Source organism: Aplidium turbinatum, chromosome 6, assembly GCF_918807975.1.
Source record: "Aplidium turbinatum chromosome 6, kaAplTurb1.1, whole genome shotgun sequence".
NCBI classification, from domain to species: domain Eukaryota; kingdom Metazoa; phylum Chordata; class Ascidiacea; order Aplousobranchia; family Polyclinidae; genus Aplidium; species Aplidium turbinatum.
In genome coordinates, this window is record NC_137477.1 from 12832525 (window position 1) to 12855054 (window position 22530).

General features: G+C 37.6%; 1 protein-coding gene across 1 annotated transcript; it reads right to left on the bottom strand.

The window, feature by feature from the left end:
• Positions 1-2389: 2389 nt before the first annotated feature.
• On the bottom strand, positions 2390-21803 carry LOC145772816 (uncharacterized). Its single transcript, XM_082584698.1, has 3 exons — positions 21676-21803; positions 4525-4729; positions 2390-3433 (listed from the first exon to the last, which is right to left on the bottom strand). Exons 1-3 carry the CDS (start codon positions 21716-21718, stop codon positions 3307-3309), a joined length of 375 nt encoding a protein of 124 aa, XP_082440824.1. The 5' UTR covers positions 21719-21803; the 3' UTR covers positions 2390-3306.
• Positions 21804-22530: the final 727 nt, after the last annotated feature.

The window sequence follows — 22530 nt, forward strand, 5'->3', positions numbered from 1 at the left end:
GTGCAGGCTTGCAGTAGACGGGTCGTTTTTTTTTCTGATTTACGAAATGTCGTGCGATTGACACGCAGATTGAAAAAAATTGACAACAAGCAAACTACGGGACTGAAAAGCATGCCAGAATTAATAATAAAAACAAAAGACAGAACAAATTGCAGGGAGGTCACAGCTGATCGATCTGTTGAAGAACAGAAAATATCTTTTAAACAAGTTTGTACCTACGCATAAAGTGCCGAATTGAGTCTCTTCTTTGGTGTGGCAGAGAAAGCGAGTTACGCATCCAGTAATATTCCTAAACCTAAATGTCTCAATTCGTTCAAAAACAATATCAAATACAACAAAACTAATTGTAATAAAAACACTTGAAATAATAAAGTCGACGTATTTTGTTTCAATTCTATTCCCTTCGTCATAAAAATATGCATGGTGTGCTTCACGCAGTGAGGGAAGTAGCCTAGTACGCCATCAGAATTAGTCTGGTTTCTTATAATCTGGGATAAACTATTAAAATTTGGTAAGCTTAAACTGACTTAAAGGCAGGCAGCAACGTATATGTGAAAACATTTCATGAGCAGGTAATTGTAGTAAGATAGATGTAGGTATTTCGCACACGTCAACTGCGATCACGTGATTAACGAGTGCCCTCTACGCCGTATGCGAAATGAAGCAGAAGGTCTATCAAGGAAGACCAAAGAAAGTTGCTATAAAGTGAGCTCTCGGTATGGTCCTAGAAAGATGGCTGACCTGGTAACATGAAAGTATAGACCCGAGAAGCGTAGATTGACATAAAGACATAAGCAACGACCAGTCCAGCTTCCCTTTAATGCGGTTGTTAAGACTCACGAATAGCTAAATGCGGCAGACCCACACCCAGAAAACTTTGAGCACCTCTGCACTAAGATGTTACATAGACAATACCTTATGAATATGATTGATACACATAATACGTCATATTAGCACAATTATGAGTACCACATAATTGAGACGAATCATGCAACAAAACACTGGTAAAGATGAACGTCAATACTTGCAATAACACACAAAAAATCTATTTCAAAGCCTCTTTGTTCCAACTTGACAATGCCTACGAATTTGTCTACAGACTTTTCTAATAAGTTGTTGGAGATGTATCAACCGATCGATTGTACCACAGAGGTTGGCCAAAAACGCCGTGCAGGAAAGAGTACATCAAAGCAAGAAAACAGAGACATAATAAATTTAAAGTGATGTGTCCTTCCTTATTCATCACCCTTGCCCATCTTTAAAAAATTGTAGTAAGAAAGCTTAGTGCTTCAAGCGTTCGTTATTATACAATACGAGTAACAGCAACACATACACAGAAAGTAGCTAGCACCATAAACGTTTTTCAGTCGGCTAAGAAACTGTTGTGCACTGTAAGTACAATGTCCAAGGTTGTTTAACGACGGTTTCTTTCAAAGAATCAAGCACTTCAATGCATAATTGCATAGTTTGCATTCCTATGACACGGTAATAGAGTGGCTAGTATTCTTCAGTGAGCTGCCTGTTGTAAAGCAACAATACCGAGCAATTTAAACCTGGATAAGTAACGATGAGAAATATCACAGCAACAATATTAAAGCTGGTGAATAATGCACGAAAACAATTTAATAAGTTTTAAATTTTACACTTAGTGAGTTTGTGTTCAGTTTTTCCTTACTGGGGCGTGAAGTATTTTCCAAGCAGTGAAAAACTTCTTTGGAGAGAAGGGAATCATTCATCGCATCGATAAAAAGAAAATTTTGAGGAATCTTTGCAATCGTTATTTTTATGCACTGTCACCTCTTAGTTGCCACAGCTGCATCATTCGTTGAATGTTGTGATGAAATATGACAAAAAGAAAAAGTTTGTGCCCTTAACAATAGATTGCTTCACTTTATGTGTTGCAAAAATAAACAAAAACGGATTTCCTTCTATAATGCTGTACGATGGGCGATGGCTTTCAAAAGGTAAGTGTTTGAACCATTTTCATGCTCGTTTTGATTCAGTTATTGAATTTATCTTGATATGGATTGAGACAGTTAAATTATAGAAAAAAATAATATAGCTGGTTTGGGTCTGCTACTATTCGGCGAGTCCAATTAGGCTAGTCTGATTCGGCGACTGCCCTATTCGGCGAGAGCCCTTTTCGGCGAGTTCCCTATTCGGCGATTTTTCGAATTTTTTTTTTAAATTATCGGGTACCGTAGCCTAATTATCATTGCCGCTTTTGCATCGTTTTAACGTCGCTTAACGTTCAAATAACCCCCTAACCCTTAACCCCCTAACCTTTAACCCCCTAACCATTAACCCCTAACCCCCTAACTCTAAAACGGCAATGATAATTAGGCTACGGTTCCCGATAATTTAAAAAAAAAATCAAAAAATCGCCGAATAGGGAACTCGCCGCATAGGGCTCTCGCCGAATTGGACTCGCCGAATCGGATTCGCCGAATCGGACTCGCCGAAACGGGCCATTCCAAGCTGGTTTAGTTGAATTGTAAATTAACCATATGAAGTAAACAAGAAACGACTTCTCTTCATGGGGTACAAAAGGTGATATCATTTATTGCAAAAGCTTCGCTTAAAAAATGAGCTGACCAATTTTATCCCCATTTCCATGTATCTCAGTAGAAGCTAAATATTTAATGAGTTACGACAGAATAAAAATGTCTGAAATACTGTTGAAATTTGCAGACGCTATGTCTTGTAGACACGTGTTTAAAGCGAAGTCGTTAGAACCAAACAATTAAATAATGCAATTGTGGGGTGCGTTTGCTTAAAAGCACGTTTTCAATATTACATTCTGGACTCAACACAACTTCTGCAAAAACACAGTTTTGTCATCGCTGGAGTTAAAGTAGTGGAAATCCATTGCCAGGGCAAAATGAGGGTGAAAAGGTAATTCTCGCTAAATATTTGGTATGCTACACATCTTAGCATGAGATTGAAGTTTACAAAGCGCAAAAAAGAATGTACGGGACATAATTGAATATTTTGAGCAGTATGATGAGCTTCAGCGGCAGACAAAGTAATGTAAATCAAGTAAACAGGTCTTGCACTACACTACAATAAGAAATACTGTCAAATGGAACAAAGACTAAAATATTTCACTCAATATTAACATTCCGAAAAGTGGAAAGAACAGTTCAATCTCCAGTAGCAGGATCACATGAGAACACAAAACTAGAAATAAAATAATGTATATACTGTATTATATATATAGTTTTTCCACAAAACAGAGAGGCAAGCTGCCGCAGAGTAGTAAAACAGAAATATGAAAGAAATGTTGCTGATAGGAGCGCCGAGTTTCTATTGTTCCGCTTTCTGGGATTTTTTCAATTTTTGTATCCGACGATGAGACCACCAGTCGATCACCATCAAAGCAAGCACAAAAACTCCATAGAGACTTACAATCACTTTTGCAGCCACAACGTTCCTAAAAAAAAGAACAAGATCTATAAAAACAACGCAAAGCTTCATATGTGATAAGAATACAATTACACAATCTACAAGGGGCGCAACTTTTTTCATCTGAGTGCCAAAGTGTTCAACATTACGGTATTACGTCTTTATGAAAAGCTTCATCCTTAAAAAAAGAGCAAGATTATCTACTTCGGAAAAGATAGGCAATTTCTTGCGTGATTTTCCAAACTTTTGTTTGCAAGTTTCAGAGCACATAGCTAGTGTGAAAGCTAAGGTAAAAACATAATTTTTGATTATAAGCTGTTGAGTTTAACGTATTCTAGCAACACTATTGTTTTAAATTAAAGAAGTCTCGAATATGTTTAACAATAAAAGGTTAAACATATCAAACAAAACGTTTTCAGCCACTTTTTTAGATCAAGTGGCTATTCAAGCTTTTTTGTTCAAGAATTTGAATATTGAACCGTCTTTGCTTTATACTTGTAAAAGTGAGATGTTAAGGAAAAATGTTTTACACATGAAATTACCGGAATGGCCCGTTTCGGTGAGTCCGATCCCTTAACGGGGGATTTTTTCAATTTTTTAAAAAAATTATCGGGTACTGTAGCCTAATTATCATTGCCGTTTTAGGGTTAGGGGTTAAGGTTAGGAGTTAGAGGTTAGGAACTCACCGAATCGGACTCACCGAATAGTAGCAGACCCTGAAATTACAGTCGCTTCTTTTTCCTATGAGAACATGCATCTATAACTTTATTTTCAACACATTGCTTTTGAGCAGGTATGAGAAAGAAAAGAGGGACATTCTCCTTCTGCTTACCGCTTGTCATGTGACTCATGCTTTTGCTTCCGAACCTCTGGCCCAAGACAATTATACGATTATATGAATGCAGTATGCAAGCGAGAAACAAATCCTGATATAAATGTTCAATTTATTTCTTTAGGGAATACGCTTTTAACTGATGGTTTTAGATAGGATTTGGTATGGGATTTTGATCCAATAAAATGATTGTTACGCTTAAAGCAGTTTGCAATTAACCATGATTTTGTTTGCATTGCAATATGCATTTATGAACACAAATACAACATTTCTGCCGTAATACTTACCTAGGGTAATCAGGGGAGTCTGTACGTGCATATACAGTCAATGAAGAATTAGAGCAGCAGTAAGTCTGTAAACTCAAATTTCCACAGCAAAAAGTGTTTTGCTCTGGTTCAAAAAGTCGTGGACATGAAAACGGTACACTTTCCGTTGTAGCATCATCACCAGAACGAGCATCTCTACAAATTTCGCCAATGCATTTTGTAAAACCTGAAACAGCAGAAATGATATTATTGCACAGTAGCATAACTGCATCTGCATTTATAAACTTGTTGCTAATTCTTTGGTAGAGAGTTTGCTTTGTTGAACCATAGAGAAATAAAACATAGTAACTTTAGCGGGTTTAGCATACTTTATTTCACACAAAATATAACATAATTAAATAAAATAAACTCAAACGTTTTCGACACGTACGTGTGTCCTCATCAGGAATTAAATCTGCAATACATAAAATGAAAAATCGTAAGATAAATTTGACTATGCACTGTAACTGTAACGACACTCTGGACTGAAAGCACAAACTGAACAAATGATACGAGAATGATTGCGAGTAAATTATGCGGTGGGAAACAGATCACGTGAGGTGTAGACTAGAGGCATTTGACAAAACAATTAGAACACACACAAAAGGAACGATGAGCCACAGGCGAATAACTGCCGGTTGAGAGATGGATTGTTACGTTTGATTCTTAAGGCTTCCATGATCTTAGTCTGAAAATCAGATCTGCCTCGAGAGATGATTTTAAATTGGTCGATCGAGACATTGTCAGTGCACGTTTCACAAGAGGCGATGTGCTCTTTAATTGCACTTTTAGTTGTTAGGTTTGGGTTTAATTGTCAGTTGTTAGGTTACGATTTTTCCTTTTATGTATTGCAGATTTAATTCCTGATGAGGACACACGTACGTGTCGAAAACGTTTGAGTTTATTTTATTTAATTATGTTATATTTTGTGTGAAATAAAGTATGCTAAACCCGCTAAAGTTACTATGTTTTATTTCTCTATGTTGCTAATTCATATGTTAAAAACGGTTTTAGAATTCAGAACATACTCAACAGTCAACAACTTTATATCAAAAGAAACATATAATATAGAAACAAAATGCAACCACGCCATTTTTTTACAAGATATACATGAATTGAATACTGAAACCCTTAGCAACCACTGTACACTCAGTAGAGTGTAATATATACAAGGTATTACACAACTGCAGATTAAAATTTCTTAAAAATTTAGAAAGTACACCTTATAAAAAACTGACTCATTCTTAATACCAGAAGTATATATGACAAGAAATTGACATAACAGGCCTTAAAACTCGTGTTTTTTTCCGGCAGCCATCGTGGCCTACCGAGAGCTCCTTCTCGGCAGCCAAATCTGCATGCTTGGAGGCCAAAATACAATAACGATAGCACAAGTAAATCAGGGTTGTCGGTATTTTACCCGACCCAAAAAAACCCGGGTGCTTTTTTTTAAAAAACCCAAAAAAAACCCATAAAAAACCCAGAGCAGCATATTTGTGCAGTTTTTATTAGAAAATTTAAAAAAATGAACAAAAACACTACAAGGCACTTAAAACAACCTTTAAATGAGGACTTAAGGATGTGATTGTGAAGTAAATTTCCAAGAATAAACTGAAAACGCAGTGGATATTGTACAGTACACAAAAATCAAGTAATGCCACTTTGTGTATACTACACTAAAACTCATTTATGCAAGAAGGCCTTATAGTTAAACTGGTGAAAGTACTACTCTACTGTCGGAATGGCCCGTTCGTATCCTAATTATCATTGCCGTTTTAGGGGTTGGGGTTAGAGGTTAGGGTTAAGATCTTATTTCAACGTTTCGCGACATTAAAACGATGTAAAAGCGGCAATGATAATTAGGCTACGGTACCCGATAATTTAAAAAAAATTTCAAAAAATCGCCGAATAGGGAACTCGCCGCATAGGGCTCTCGCCGAATAGGGCACTCGCCGAATAGTAGCTGACCCCTCTAATGTAGTCTGTATATATGATGTGAAATGCAATTTAGGAGGCTATTTTTAAAAAGTAGGCTATTTACCAATTACAGATTCTGGATTCTAACACATGGCTGTTTCAGAGCATTTGCCTAAATGGCCACGCAATCGCTCATCCATTACTATATATTATATATCATAGGCGCCTAACTATTTTTTTGACCGTGGGGGCAAAAGCGTGTTTCATCAGCAGCAACGTAAATTCAGCAAAATGTCACGCAGATCGATGACGTAATTATGCCGTCACACTAGGATTGCTTTTATTGCCACACTCGGAGTTATCGCTACGTTCGACCTATCGTTAATTATTATTAACAAAACTCGATCACTTCGGTTAAGCAAACACATGCCATGCGTCTGCTAGCGGTTGATGGACTGCGACTCTTTAAGCTAAGCACAACATAAAGTTCAGCAACGAACTAGATTTATTAGCATGAAACACGAGACGAAAAGGTTTACTAAAAGGTATACTGTATTAATGGAATGACAATGTTTTGAAAATGGAATGCAAATACTAACTTGATCATACGCTTGAAAATATACCTGTTGAAAGTAAAATCATTCATGTTTACATCAATTCAACAGCACGTCACCTTGAATAAATTTAGAAGTTGCTGACATCAGTAAACAGCCCTTGAAAATAGTTACGGAGAGACGTTTGATTAAGTTTTCCACTTGACATTTCTCCCTTTTCACTACAATGTCGCAACTTATGACTGACCTGCTTTCAATTCGCTGTAAAACGCCGGTTTTCGTGTTGTAGATGAAACAAAAGATGCACATATTCCCGCCTTTGATCGGGTTTCTATGGCAACGGCCGTGTGTGCGCAATGCGGTTTGTACCAGCCCTTGTTGCGTTGGTTAATGTTAGTGGTTACCTCGGGCCGAGACTTCAAGTTTATTTTCACAGCGAGCGATTCACTGCAGAGGTTTCGACTTTCGAAAGCGACATCGAGCAACGCATCGAGTCTGTTTGCAAGTGCATAAAGCTAAACGCACGGTCCGTGTCTACGTAGCAAATTGTGTTGTTTTTGGGTGCGTCTGCAGACGTTAAATCAATGTAAAATGACAGATTTTGTTGTCTGGTGTGGGATTGTAGCATCGCTGCTCGTCATCAGACGTTAAATCAATGTAAAATGACAGATTTTGTTGTCTGGTGTGGGATTGTAGCATCGCTGCTCGTTCTGGTGATTATTTATCGCGAAGCTGTTGCAGTTTGCATTTAAAAAATGTTTTCCTGCTGCCGATCGCTAGTTTATCTATTGTTTTATGTATCAATACAGCATAAAAGTTGCCCCCACGGAGAAATATGCATGGGGGCCGGGCCCCCACGGGTTAGGCGCCTATGTTATATATATATAGAAATGATAAAAAATATTTAAACATGATGGCATAAATGCTCCTTGCCTTCAAATCTAAAGCGAATAATGCAATAATGTGATTTCTACTAAGGTAGCATCAACTTGGTATAGAAATCAGTGGATGATACAACATCCAACTTGATCTTGAAATTAATGGATGATGCAACATTCAAGCAGCAACAGCTCTAGTAGTAGTGCATTATTTTATTGAGTTATGCAATATGCAAGCATGTACTGTGAGTGAAAGGCACTTCATTGGTAAAAAGTAGTTTTGAGGTGAAATAAGCATGAATCTACCTTTTTTGCATCTTTTTTTTAAAAAACTCAATAAAACCCAAAAAAACTCGAGTTTTTTTAAAAAAAAAAACGGGCGGGTTGGGCTTTTTAAAAAACAAACGGGTTTTTCTCAACCCTGAAGTAAATAGCATTAAACTTGCAACAACGTTAAAATGATCACTTAGCGTTGTTGAAGTCTGGGCGACGTCCTGCAATAGAATCGTTGTACCACGCATTAAATGCTTTATCGGAATTGTAACCCGGTATTGCGGGACCATCTAACGACCCTAAATTGTTTTAACTGCTCGCAGCTCAGTAAATTGTTTCAACTGCATACCGCCTTTCAATTTTCATAAAACCTGACCATATATTCCGTTATGATGTCACCATTGAGGGTGTGAAGTCACTAACCACAGCGTTCTCAACTATGAAGACATGTGTTTTACCCACAGATGTCAACTAACCTAGTTCTCCTTTTTAACAAATATTCAATGTCCGACAACATTGAATCGATATAAAAACGACAATATTACCAGCCGATGTAAATTAGCACTTCGGATTAACACTTCGTTAAAATAAACATCGGGAATTGCAAACAAGACTTACAGCGCTGGTGGTCGCAGCTGGATATATTCAATACAACAGTAGTGACTATGATGCGCTGACCTAATTCTGCGTCACTTTTTAATGCTACACATTTTCGACATTTAATCCACGATCATTCTATTGCGAAATTAAATAATTGGCTAGAAGAAACCAGCGGCCAAACTTGGCCGACTGAGGAGGTAGCACAGGCGGTCATTCAAGCACTAGTTAGCGGCCATGGCCGCCGGCTGCTTTAAGGCTTGCATAACTTATAATTTATAACAAAAAAATACTATATAATTGCTTTTGGTGGAGAATTAGATAAAGACCTAACAAAACCCTTCCCAGGTTCAGTTCCTCTAAATACTAGGGTGTTTCAAAATTTCACCACTTTTAAATTTCAAAACGAGTACCTTTTTTTCTGATGGAGTTTTGGCCGCTGATTACGAATCTGGCATTATTTTTTCATTATGACGTCATCTTGAGGGTGCCCCACGCGATTTTTCAATATCTCGAAAACTACTTGGGCTAGACGTATGGAATTTGTATCAAATGATGCAGAATATACAATTTCCTATCTCTACTTAAGAGTGTTTAAAGTCGTATCTGCTTCAGAAAAAAAGTTATTTGAGAAAAACACTTTTTTATTGTTTTTACAGCCATTCCATATCTATAATCTTCGAGCTATATGACAATACATTGTGACGTCAATTCGGTAATTGGTAATAACAATGGTAATTGTTTGTAAATCAACGATGATAATTGTTTGTTGACAATACGGGTCTTAAGGGATAAAAACAATTTCCAATTTGAATTTAGTTGGTCAGTTTTAAATGCAGTATAAGCAGGGATATGGCATGGTTGAGATCTGTTGAGGTTAAGTCTCTGATAGTCTCGAAAAAGTTACTTGGAAATACATTACCAACGTGTAGAGAAGTTATAGAGCACTATCATTATATTCAGCAGCTTTTAATGGATACAGACACTAAATTTTTGAAGAAAACTCCAGGATTCAATGATATCAAAGATGTAGTTATGAATGACATAGCTCAACTGTGGAGAAGAGCCAGCTTGCCTGCTATCGAGTTGAGAAGTATCCATACAAAACTGAAGCAACTTATTCACAAGTTTGCTGTGGCAAGAAAACGTGCCAAGAAATTGAAACTCATTTCAATCAGCGATGGCTGGCTCGACCAGCTCTTTGATATAACCAAGTGCCGGTGTGAAATACCAGATATATTTCAAACGTATAAAGGTAAGCTGATTTGTAGTTGCAGTTTTGACCACAGAGTTCCAGAAAAAGAAATTGTGTTTCTGAAAGATCAAAGATCCGTTAGAAGAATGATTTTATTTTTGGAAGCAGAGACGAGTGATAATGTTAGGGACACGTCAACCTATTTCGACCTGGATTACCAACCTGCTCCCAAGCATCTTGCAGGAGGAAAAGCTTACCTTAAAAAACGTTCATTCTCGATCAGTACCAGTGACTGTGTTAAAGCAGACCGTCGTTTAGTGTCGATTCGCCAACAATCCGATCTGCAGCGATCAACTGTTGGAGAAAAAAATATTTCTGCTTCGCCAACAACTGTACTTCGAAAGCGCGAGCAGTGTCGACTTGAAGCTTTAAATCAATGTGAGTAAGAGCTGAAACATGCTAAAGCAATTCAATTATGCTATGATGGAATAAACAAAATGGACAGGTACATCTTTTTGGGACAATTTGTGGATACAGGAGTCAAGTGTGAAAAAGTTATAGCTGTGAAAACTTTTTTGGAAGGAATTTCGGTAACTTCTCAGACCATTTTTAACTGTGTTACCGAGCAAATTTGTGAGGATACTTTAAGTAAAATATATTCAGTTATGTCAGATACTACTGCATTAAACACAGGGAAAAAATCTGGTATAAATAAGCGCCTGGCCGATTTCTTCATGGAACGGCATGGTCGAGGCATCCACACATTGGAATGCTTATTTCATGTTAATGAAATATATTTCACTCATGTCATCTAAAAAATCGAAAATCACAATTGTAATTGTCATATAGCTCGAAGATTACACTGGTCTACACGATTTTTGCTCTGTGAACTTTGAAAACTGATTTAGAGTAATTTTGGGGTGCTGAATCCAAATAGGACCTCAGATTTATGCTATCACGTCAGGTTTGTGAGATATGATAACAGCATATTGTTACTTTTGTCAAAAGTGGAAGATTTGACGTTGCGTTTATTGCACATACACATTGTGCAAGATCCAGAAGTCCAGGCCATGTGGTCCATAAGTAGCTGAAATACACCTACCAATTATAATTTTGATACCAATTTGTTTTCTAAGCAACATTATTAACAAGGCAGTAATAACAAGCTAAAAGGGAGGCTATAAGTGTAACTGACCCCCTCCCCCCTTCAATGTTTTGCATAAAACCACAAAGATTTAAGCAAGCCTATGGCAATGCTTGTTCAGTAACCATATTTAGGCTGTTTTGGCCTGTCTAACACTAACCTTTCGTTACAGCACTGCATATGTTGGTGGTAAACGCAACGCCAAATCTTCCACTTTTGACGAAAGTAGCAATTTGTTGTTATCATATTTCACAAACCTGACGTGATAGGATAAATCTGAGGTCAGATTCGGATTCAGCACCCCAAAATTACTCTAAATCAGTCTTCAAAGTTCATGAAGCAAAAAAAAATTCTTTTTTTGTAGTCCAGTGTATCGATATGGATATAAAAACAATAAAAAAGTGTTTTTCTCAAATTACTTCTTTTCTGAAGCAGATACGACTTTAAACTCTCGTAAGTATAGATAGGAAATCGTATATTCTGCATCATTTGATACAAATTCCATACGTCTAGCCCAAGTAGTTTTCGAGATATTGAAAAAACGCGAAAAATCGTGAAAAATCGCGTGGGGCACCCTCAAGATGACGTCATAATGAAAAAATAATGCCAGATTCGTAATCAGCGGCCAAAACTCCATCAGAAAAAAAGGTACTCGTTTTGAAATTTAAAAGTGGTGAAATTTTGAAACACCCTACTAAATACCCATTGTCAGGATTGTCAGTTCCAATTTGACTAGTTTTGTGGATTACAGTGAAGGCTAAGATTGTGGTCCAACAACCCTGGAAAATGTTTGTAAACTCCTGAAAATGTGGACAATGTGTGACGATTGTCAAGGGTTGCCAGTTCATTGGTGTTTGCCTGTAAAACTGGGCTAGATTTCCTTCCCAGTTGAGACAGAGTGAAAACTATAGTAGTTGTTGTTTCAGAATAAGACTAGGTCAGAAAGCGAGGCAGACTCCGACGCAGCTCAGCATCAGCCAAGAGCAGTTAGCTAGTTGTTGTATCATTGATTGTTTTAGTTTCCTTTATTCTGAACCAATTTCATTAGAATAAATATTAGTGAAACAGGCCAATTCGCAGCGGTAATTCGCAAACTTTCTAATTATTATCGGAAATCTGTGCGCAATTTCAGCGCATGGTTTGCTTCTACAAACGCCAACCTTCTATAGGTAAAACAACATGCAAACGTTGTTTACGCTCAGATTATGTTTCAGGTGTAGCCTAATTAAACGTGGCAACTGCGAATTCCACTAATACCATACCAATTCGCAGTGCGAATTGTAAATTTGGCAGTTACCACTGTTAAATCGCAAATTAATTCGCATATCAAACCCATCACTTCCATATCCGTGGCAAACTGTCAATTGAAGCGAGCAAGGTATTCCAATTTCCAAGAGTTGTTAGATCACGTAACATGAAATTGCTCGCCAGGAACACGTAATTTGTTGGGGAGTTTTAAAGAGTTGTTTTTCGTTTGCCTTTGTTGTTTTCATTTGTTTAAAAAAAGTCAAATCGGAAGATCCTGATCTTTCTTCTGAAAGCGTCTTGCATGCCTATTTCTGATTTGCCATCAAGGAGACTGTGGCCTTTGGAATAACTATTGGGTATTGACTATAGTATAAACTGCAACTGGCGGCAGAGGTTTCACTCTGAGACAAAATGGAGTTACCTCTTTATTTTTTTAAGTTTTTTTTTTAATTAAGAGTTCTAAAAACATATTTACATTATGTACACTTTTACAGTCTTCGAAATTAGCATATTTTTACTTCGGCAAAAACGTTGCCGAGGCCAAACGGCAAAAACGTTGCCGAGGCCAAACGGCAAAAGTTGAAATTGCCTCGGCAATTGCTGTGAATATTTATTACGAAAAGATTGTACCAAAACATGTAAAACGAGAAGCGAAAAATATACTAGAGTAGTCTATCACGACCGCATTGCTTGATTTGCTGTGATGTAATAATATCAAAAGTAGCGATAAAGCGAGCAACGCGATACGCATGCTGATACGGTAATTCACGTTAAATAACTCACGGGGGGGAAAGTTAATTTTGGGTTGATTCAACGTTCGAGTCAGCACAAATCGATTTAATTTTCCAGGCAGGTTATGTAGCGTTTACAACAGCAATGCCCAATAAAAAATTTACGTTTGTTTTACATTAATTCGACATCTAGAGACGTTGAATTATTATCATAAAAGAACGTGTAACAAATTAATAGCTCCATGGGAGAAGATGACCTCGATTTACGTATAAGCTAACATAATTTCGGCACAATGGGGACACTGCGAGCAACACAAAGTCTGTTTGATAAAGTACTAGTCAGAATCGGTATCATCAGATGCTGTCAGCTGGACGAGATAACGGAAAGCGAGGTGCAATAAGGAGTAGATGCTTACAATAATTTGACAATAATTCTACTGGCGTTAAATCAATGCAAATAGGGTGATATTTCTTCAAAATATTCAATTCTCCCAGCTGGGCATGTGTCTAAGCGCGGCGAAGTAGGAAGTAAACCAAATAAAACATCCAGCAATAGTTAGATTGAATCAACATCCTAGTCTGGTGTAGTCTAAGAAAAAATTTTTTTCTAATCTTATGGTCCTTACAAGAGCTCGTGTGGCTTCGGCATTTTTATCGCCGACGCTAATGCGCCATTTATGCATCTGCGTCGGCAATTGCCGATTGCCGAGGCTAATTTCGAAGACTGCTTTTATATACACTTATTGATACTCGCGGTTTTTCACTTTTTCACGCGGCTGGTTCTGGTCCCTATTAACGCAATAACTGAAGCATCTTTAGTTTGTTTTTATTTCCGATCATTAAAACGAACAATAATGCTTGCCATACCACAGTAGGTCTGGAAAAAGGAAGAAGCGACAAAATGCGAACGTTAAAGCGCGCCCGAGATGGAAATGATTTACTTCATGCAAGGATTAGGCACGGTTACAAGACCTTCAGAAATTTCGTGACGCGACAATTTATCGAAAGACAATTTATCGAACGACAGTTTATCGAAAGACAGTTCATCGAATGACAGTTTATCAAAACGACAGTTCATCGAACGACAATTCATCGAAGGGGCTAGGGGTTAGGAGCTAGGGGCTAGTGGTTAGGGTTAGAATTAGGGGTTGGGGGTGAGAATTAAGGGTAGGGTTGGGGTTAACGGGTTGGAGGTTAAGGGGCTTGAGGTTAAGGAGCTGGAGGTTAAGGGGTTGGAGGTTAAGGGGTTGGAGGTTAAGGGGTTGGAGGTTAAGGGGTTGGGGGTTAAGGGGTTGGGGATTAGTAATTGGGGGTTAGGGGTAGGGTTATGGTTAGGGGTTAGTGGTTGGGGGTTAAGTTTTAGGTTAGAGGTTAGGTTTTCGATTAACTGTCGTTCCAGGCCGTAGTCAGCCGGGGGCCAGGGGGCCTCGCCCCCCCTGAAAAAAATTTCGCCTTCCCCTGGCAAAATCCCAACATTCAATAGCAACAGCTACAATTATCATCATTTTGCCCATTTAAATTTTTTCGGCCCCCCTAAAAAAAGTTGGCCCCCCCTTGCTCTGCGGTCTGGCTACGGCCCTGTGTCGTTCGATAAACTGTCGTTCGAATGATGTCGTTCAGATGCCTTCAAAGATACGAAATATATCATAACGAAAACCTGAGAACCTGCCCAAAGCTACTTTTATGAAAGTAGTCAAGCTACTTTTATGAAAGTTATGAAAGTAGTCATGGATACCTGCCAAAAGCAGGTATCCATGACTACTTTCCACGAGGATGAGGCATTCCATTATAATTCAACAAATTTTAGAAAGAAATGTAACCACTAGGTTTCTAAAGGTGTTGGTTTTGATATATTTTGTTGTGTTCAAAATTTGAACTTGGGCAAAAAAAAATTTTGAAAATCGGACAAGTGGTTTTTGAGATAACGCGTTTTGAAATTTTGTTGCTGTCACTAGGTGGCGCTGTTGATGTTCCCAATGTTTTTTGATTTTAGGGTTATATTTGGGGTAGAAAGTCGGTTGAAGTGTCTATTCCACCATTTTTCATAATGCAGAATTCAAAAATGGTCTCAATTTTAGTCTGAAAGCATTACCTAAGGAGTTACGGGGCATTTAAAAAAATTTGGGGGACCAAATGCCAACCCTCAAATTGTCATGTGGGTAACGAGATATCCCGAAAAAAAATTCTGTTCTTGAACGTTTCTTGCATATACTTCATGATAGTATAATATTTTTTATGAGACTTGTCCTTTTTGCACAATGCAACCTTACATCAAAGATCTATCAATGCAATATTTGAATGATGCTTGCTTATGACGTCACAATAACAAATTACAGATTTCTCCAAAAAACTTTTTTTCATTGTGAAAATTGCCCGGGAAAACAAAATTTGACTGCAATTTTGAAACAAGGGCTGGTTTTCCTGAGCAATTTTCATTATGAAAAAAGTTTTTTGGGAAAATCTGTAATTTGTTATTGTGACATCATAAGCACGCATCATTCAAATATTGCATTAATAGATCATATAACTTCTCATGCAAGTCTTTGATAAAAGGTTGCATTGTGCAAAAAGGACAAAAGTCTCATAAATACACAGTATATTATCATGAAGAATACGCAAGAAACTTTAAAAAACAAAAAAAAAATTTGGGATATCTTGTTACCCACATGACAATTTGGGGGTTGACATTTGGTCCCCCAATTTTTTTTAAATGCCACACAACTCCTTAGCTAATTCTTGTAGACTAAAATTGACATCATTTTTGAATTCTGCATTATGAAAAATGGTGGAATAGACACTTCAACCGACTTTCTACCTCAAATATAACCCTAAAATCAAAAAACATTGGGAACATCAACAGCGTCACCTAGTGACAGCCACAAAACTTCAGAACGCGATATCTCGAAAACCGCTTGTCCAATTTTCAAACTTTTTTTTGCCGAGATGCATTTTTCGCATACTATGACATATGCTTTAGTCATCAAAATTGAAGACTTAGTGGTTATTTGGATTTGTTGAATTATAATGGAATGCCTCGGATGCAAAATAATAAATAAATTCTCCACATTCAGAGTATTTATACGCCCGTCCCTTTCTTTCCCAGCGTATTGGATTAAAGAGGTCGAGAATTAAGTTCCTAATTATCTTGGGGAAAGACTAGAAATTTTGTATTGTGCTATTGGAACTAACCAGGACAAGAACGGCCTAATAAGAGACAGAAATAATCGCCCAGGAATATCTCACGACTAGACGACAAAAGAAATAATTAAGTGCATGCACAGGCCATTTATAATTGAGGTGACACATTTTTTAAATCTTCTAGAATTCATGCTAGCCCTGTTTTACGTAGCACAATTAAACAATGAACTGTTTGCACAGGTCAAATTCTGATGGAGGTGACCCGTTTTTTTTTTAATCTTTTAACTCCATGCCAGCGTCTTTATTCGTAACAGATGTCAAGCTGTGACTAAGTCTCCCTTCAAAGAAACAAAAACTCCGAGAAGGATGTCAATCTGGGAACTGTAACAGTGACACAGACTTCCAGCAGCGATAATGACGGCAGAACTTCTAAAATGCGAATTGCCCTGGATTTGTAGACAGGAGGGGCAATTCGCATTTGCTGTCATGAAAACCATTTAAAACAAGACAAAACGTTTTGCATGCATTTGCAGAAAGCCTACAGCAGCATACCCCAAATTGATCTAAAATTTTGATTTACTGCGACAATCTGCTGGATGCAAGTTTAAAGCTCCTTCTCACTACTCGAAAGTATATATCTTTCTAATTTAGACCCCTTTCAAATTCTTCAATGAATCGCGATCGAATACGTGTGACCATATCTAAGTGATGCCAAATCTATCTCAGAAGGGACTGATCTTGGTAGCAGCGCAAAAATTATCGTGGAATTGTTTTGTTTATTTCTTTTAACAGGGGTGACTGCGAATTAGACAGAAAATCAAAGAAATGCGAATTGCCCTGAATGACTATTGACTATACTGTTTTTGCTTAAAACATCCTGCAACACTGACAATGGGTATTTAGAGGACCCCTCAGGCTTCAAAGTAGCCACCAGAAAATTGTGGTCCACTTTAAACTGCATAAGACCGACGTATTTTTTCTGTTCTATTTTTCAGAGTGAGACATAGTCATGCTATTGATACAATTGTGCACAATTGCACATGACAAGACAAAAGCACAAATGAAGAAATTAAATGACCAAAACTTTGCATGAAACGGCTATTAGCGCAGTGCTGTAAATATATCCAATCCATGGGCACCTTTAAATTGAGTAAACCTTGAAAACTACATAAACCTTGCAAGGTTAGGCTTGTACAATCGGTAATGGTAATTAGGCTATGACCATGAGGAAGGTTTGCACATTGTCATTTGTCAATTGATAGCTGGGTCATTTCATTATAATAGGAACATTGGTTGGCACTACCTAATTTGTATTGGCTTAAAACATGCTTCTCACTTTTCTGAAAAGAATGGTGTAAATTTCATGAAAATCAGACAAGTGGTTCTCGAGTTATAAGTGAAATAACCTTGGACCACTAGGTGGCTTCATAGTTAAGGAGCAATGGAAAAACGGCAATATCTCAAGAACCGCTCAACATATTTGGATAATTTTTAGCTCTACCCCCATGTTTTCTGGGGTCTGCTACTATTCGGTGAGTCCGATTCGGTGAGTTCCTAACCTCTAACCCTAAAACGGCAATGATAATTAGGCTACGGTACCCGATAATTTAAAAAAATTGAAAAAATCACCGAATAGGGATCGGACTCACCGAATCGGACTCACCAAATCAGACTCACCGAAACGAGCCATTTCATGTTTTCTGGGGTGGTCTATCTGTTTATGAACACTAAAACAAGTTCTGGCTACTACTTTTTGAGATAACTTAAGAAATTGACCTCTTGTCGTTACGCACCAATAAAACCATGATGCATAGCATAACTTAAAAAAAAAACTAAAAAAATTGGTTAGGTAGAGAAACATTGTTGAAAAGTGTGGCAAAAGCAGTGTAGCACTAGAGTCTCAACTTTCTGCACAAATCATCTATAACACCTGCACAAATCGATAATAATAACAATCACCCAAAAACGTACCATTATGAATATGACATCACAAATAATGTCTATGACATCACAAAGGAGTATTGAACCTTTTCAGGAAAAATAAAAAACATCAAAATGTTTCCATTTTACTACTTTTAAATGTGATTTGGGCAAAAAGTTGGGAATTTAGCACTACACTGTTTGTGCCAAACTTTTCATTAATCTTTCCTCTACCTAATTATTTTTTTTAAAGTTACGCATTATGGTTTTATTGGTGTGTAACGATAAGAGGTCAATTTCTTTAGTTATCTCAAAAAGTTGTAGCCAAAACTTGTTTTAGTGTTCATAAACAGATAGACCACCCCAGAAAACATGGGGGTAGAGCTAAAAACTATCCAAATATTTTGAGCGGTTCTTCAGATATTGCCGTTTTCCATTGCTCCTTATCTATGAAGCCACCTAGTGGTCCAAGGTTATTTCACTTATAACTCGAGAACCACTTGTCTGATTTTCATCAAATTTGCACCATTCTTCTCAGAAAAGTGAGAAGCATGTTTTAAGCCAATAAAAATTTAGGTGGTGCCAAAATTTGAAAATTTTGTTTGCATTATAAATAGCCTAATGAAATGACTCAGCTATGAGGTTTTCTTAGCCTGCATAGAGTAATTAAACTAGGCTGAATTAATTGCCACTCTTGCCGTAGGAATAATTTTTTTCCTAATGTATGTGCTAATTTCCCTAATTTTTGCATACTTTGCAGGGATTGCGTAATTTTCAGGGTTTGCGTAATTTACAGACGTCTCATCATCATCATCATAATCCATCGTCGGTTTGTTCCCCACTAGTGGGGGTGGCCGATTGTTTCCGCGCAGCAATTGTTTTTATCCCTTTTCTCCATTTCACCCTGTCCCTTGCATCTTCCTCCTTCAGTCCGATTTTTTTAAATTCATTCTTCACTTGTTGTTTCCATGTTCTTCTTGGACGACCGCGTTTCCTCTTCCCATCCACCTTTAGATCTAGTGCTTTTCTAAGAAAACTTCCTTCCTCCCTCCTTATCACATGTCCATACCATCTTACTCCATTTGCCCTTGCCATTTGGTCTATGGTCTCTCTCATCTCCAGCATATCCAACAATTCTTCAGTCCTTTTTTCCCTTCTCGTTTTCACCCCACACATTGCTCTCACCATTGACCTTTCCGTTCTTCTCAGGATTGCCAGTTCACTCTCTCTCAATACCCAATTACCCATGTCTCGCTACCATATAGCATTGCAGGCCGCACACAGCTCCGATATACTTTTCCTTTCATCCTTAGTGAAAATTTTCTGCCATACAACATTTCCCCACATTCCCTGAACTTTGCCCAGCCCAATCTTGCCCTTGTTGTCACCGCTGCTTCACATCCACCACTTCCATCTATCCGATCTCCCAGATAACAGAAGTCTGTCACTGTTTCGATGCTATGGCAGAACTCATCATCATGGCCTTCCACTTCATTCCTTCCTTTACTGCATTTCCCACAAACAAAACACTTTGCCAATCTTATTGCGGCTCTCTTGACATTAGCACATCTTGCATGTACCCACTTTCCACATTCCTTGCATTGCATTGAATTTCTCATCACTCTCTTGCCACATATTCCACAGGGATCTACTTTGCTCTCAACAACTGTTCCTTCTGCTCCACTCACCATCACTTTTGTTTTTTCAAGATTCACCTTCATACCCTTGGTTTCAAATGCTTCTTTCCATTTCTCAAACTTTCTCTCCAGTCCCTCCATACTATTACTTGTCAAGACCAGGTCGTCTGCATACAAAATTTCACTCAATAAGCCCTCCCTCACTCCTTCAGTTACAACGTCAACCACAATAGCAAATATCAGAGGTGACAAAACTGATCCTTGGTGTACACCAACCTTCACAAAAAACTCGTTTGAATAATTTGATCCAACTCTCATTTTTGTTCTTGCATCCTCATACATAGACATCACAGCTCTCACTAATACCTCTGGTATACCTCTTTTCCTCATTGCCCACTCCATCACTTTCCTTGGTACTCTGTCAAATGCCTTTTCTAAGTCGACGAAACACATATATAGTTTTCTCTGCTTCTCTCGGTATTCCTCCTGCATTCTTCTCAATATAAACAGAGCATCCACTGTACCTTTTCCTGGCATAAATCCAAACTGCATATCATTTAATTTCACCAATGTTCTCAACCTCTTTTCTAGTATTCGCTCCACAATTTTCATTCCATGCTCTAGTAGTTTTACACCTCTATATGCACTGCAACTTCTCACATCCCCTTTTCTCTTGAACAGTGGAATAACAGTACTATGCTTCCACTTCTCCGGCATTCCCTCTCCATCTAATACCTTTTGGCTAAGTTGTAGCATTACTTCAATTCTCAACTCTCCACTTGCTTTTATCATCTCTACGCTCACTTCTGATGGACCGGCTGCTTTATGCAGTTTCATTTACCCCATTGCCTCCACCACTTCATCACGAGTCACCTTTCCCACTGGACCCTCCACCAGATCAACCTCTGTCATATGATCCCATCTGGGTTTTTTTTTCGCTGAGACTTTTCGGTCATTTGCCCGAAATGACTTGAAAAAATTTGGTCATTTTTTATTTATTTCGTTCATTTTTTCTGATGAAAATATTTCCTTTCAAGTGGCTGATACATACCAAAATTTGCACTTTCTGACTAGCTACAACATTAAGTTTCGCTGAGAAACGTTGTCGTGTTTTATCTGAGAAAAGTTAGAACAGACAAACGTTTCTTCAACGTTCATCAGCGAAACTCAACCTTGCAACACCCGAATTGACTTTTTCGGACATTTTGACCGAATTGTCTATATTTTTTTCGGACATTTTGCTAAAAAATCGGTCAATGACCGATAAATGACTGAAAAAAAAAACCCAGGATCCCATACATTCTCCTTATTTATAACATTTTCCATATGTTCCTTCCACACTTCTCCTCTGCTTTCCGGGCTTCTCCTCTGCTCCTCTGCTTAAACATAATGTCTGTTTAAAGTAAATAAATGTAGTCTGCTTAAGTATCACAAAAAAGAACAAACTGTTGCCTAATCAAACCAATCAATCAATCATTTTATTTTTCGTCATTAACGCGTCCGGGACGAAAAAGATACTAACTACCGTACAAAAATCGATTTAAACCTACCAGCACGTTAACGAACGGCAAAAGGTGGCAAAACCTTGAAAGGTTAAAACGTGCCTGAATGAAAAATCATGTAGTAGGCTATATATCAGTAGTTAGCACGGCCACAAAACCCAAGAAACAAATAGCAAAAAATAAAACAAAAACAGAGAGAAGCACACATGTAGTAATGAATGACAGCCTAATGAAAAGTGTTGTGGATTGAATTTGCCAAATAGTTGCCAGTTCCAAATTAAGTAAACTAAAAGTAAATGCACACTATAAAACTAAACACAATATAAAAAGTAGGTTTATAAAAAATGTTAAATTAAGCGTTAGTCTTCAGTAATGAGCTATTACTGCAATTATACTCACTTGAAAGAAAAAATATAAGATAGAAAAATTCACACACATCCATTTGAATTTCTTTTCCAAACAATGAGAGGTCTTAGGCTATAAATATATTTAACTTAGACTAACAAATTGTTGACATAAAAGTACCTGTTAATAAAGTTAATATTGAAGGTACGGTACGGTATAGGCCTAGCACAATATTATTTTTCAAAAAGACGGTAGATAGCCACTCTTGATATGAAAGTAGCTAATGCAATAAGATGCATAACTCATTCTACAACATTTTCATGTCTCTGATTATGAAACATGCGTCAGAGATTGAGATGCGAGTCAATTTCTTTTTTCTCATTTTTTTTTTTTAAACATGATATTTGAAAAAACAAACAAAAAAACCATTGTTTTTTGCACCAAACAATCTGTCAAAAATTGAAATGTTGAAACAAAATTCGCACTTTTGCTTAGTGACATATTTGTTCTGAAAATTTCAGAAAAGTATCGCACTTATGCTACAAACAGTTACCGGTACCGTACAAGAAAAACCGCAAATTTGATAAACATAATGTTGAATAGTAACTGCGCACTAAGCAGTTGAACAGTGAACACCTTTTGCCATACAGTAGATGACTTGCTTTTACCATCTCTTTACTCACAAGCCTTGGCTACGGCTAAACAGACACAGTTCGGTAGGCTATTGTCAGTGTTGTACGTTGACGCCGTCAATTTGACGGTGTCATTTGACAGCGTCAACTTTTTGTTGACGCTGAGGCTAGCGTCGTCAATTTATTTTTCAGTTGACGGAAGTGATAGCGCCGTCAACTATTTTGCCGATTTTAAGCGTCAAGCGCTAAGCGTCATTTTTTGTTTTCATGGAAAATC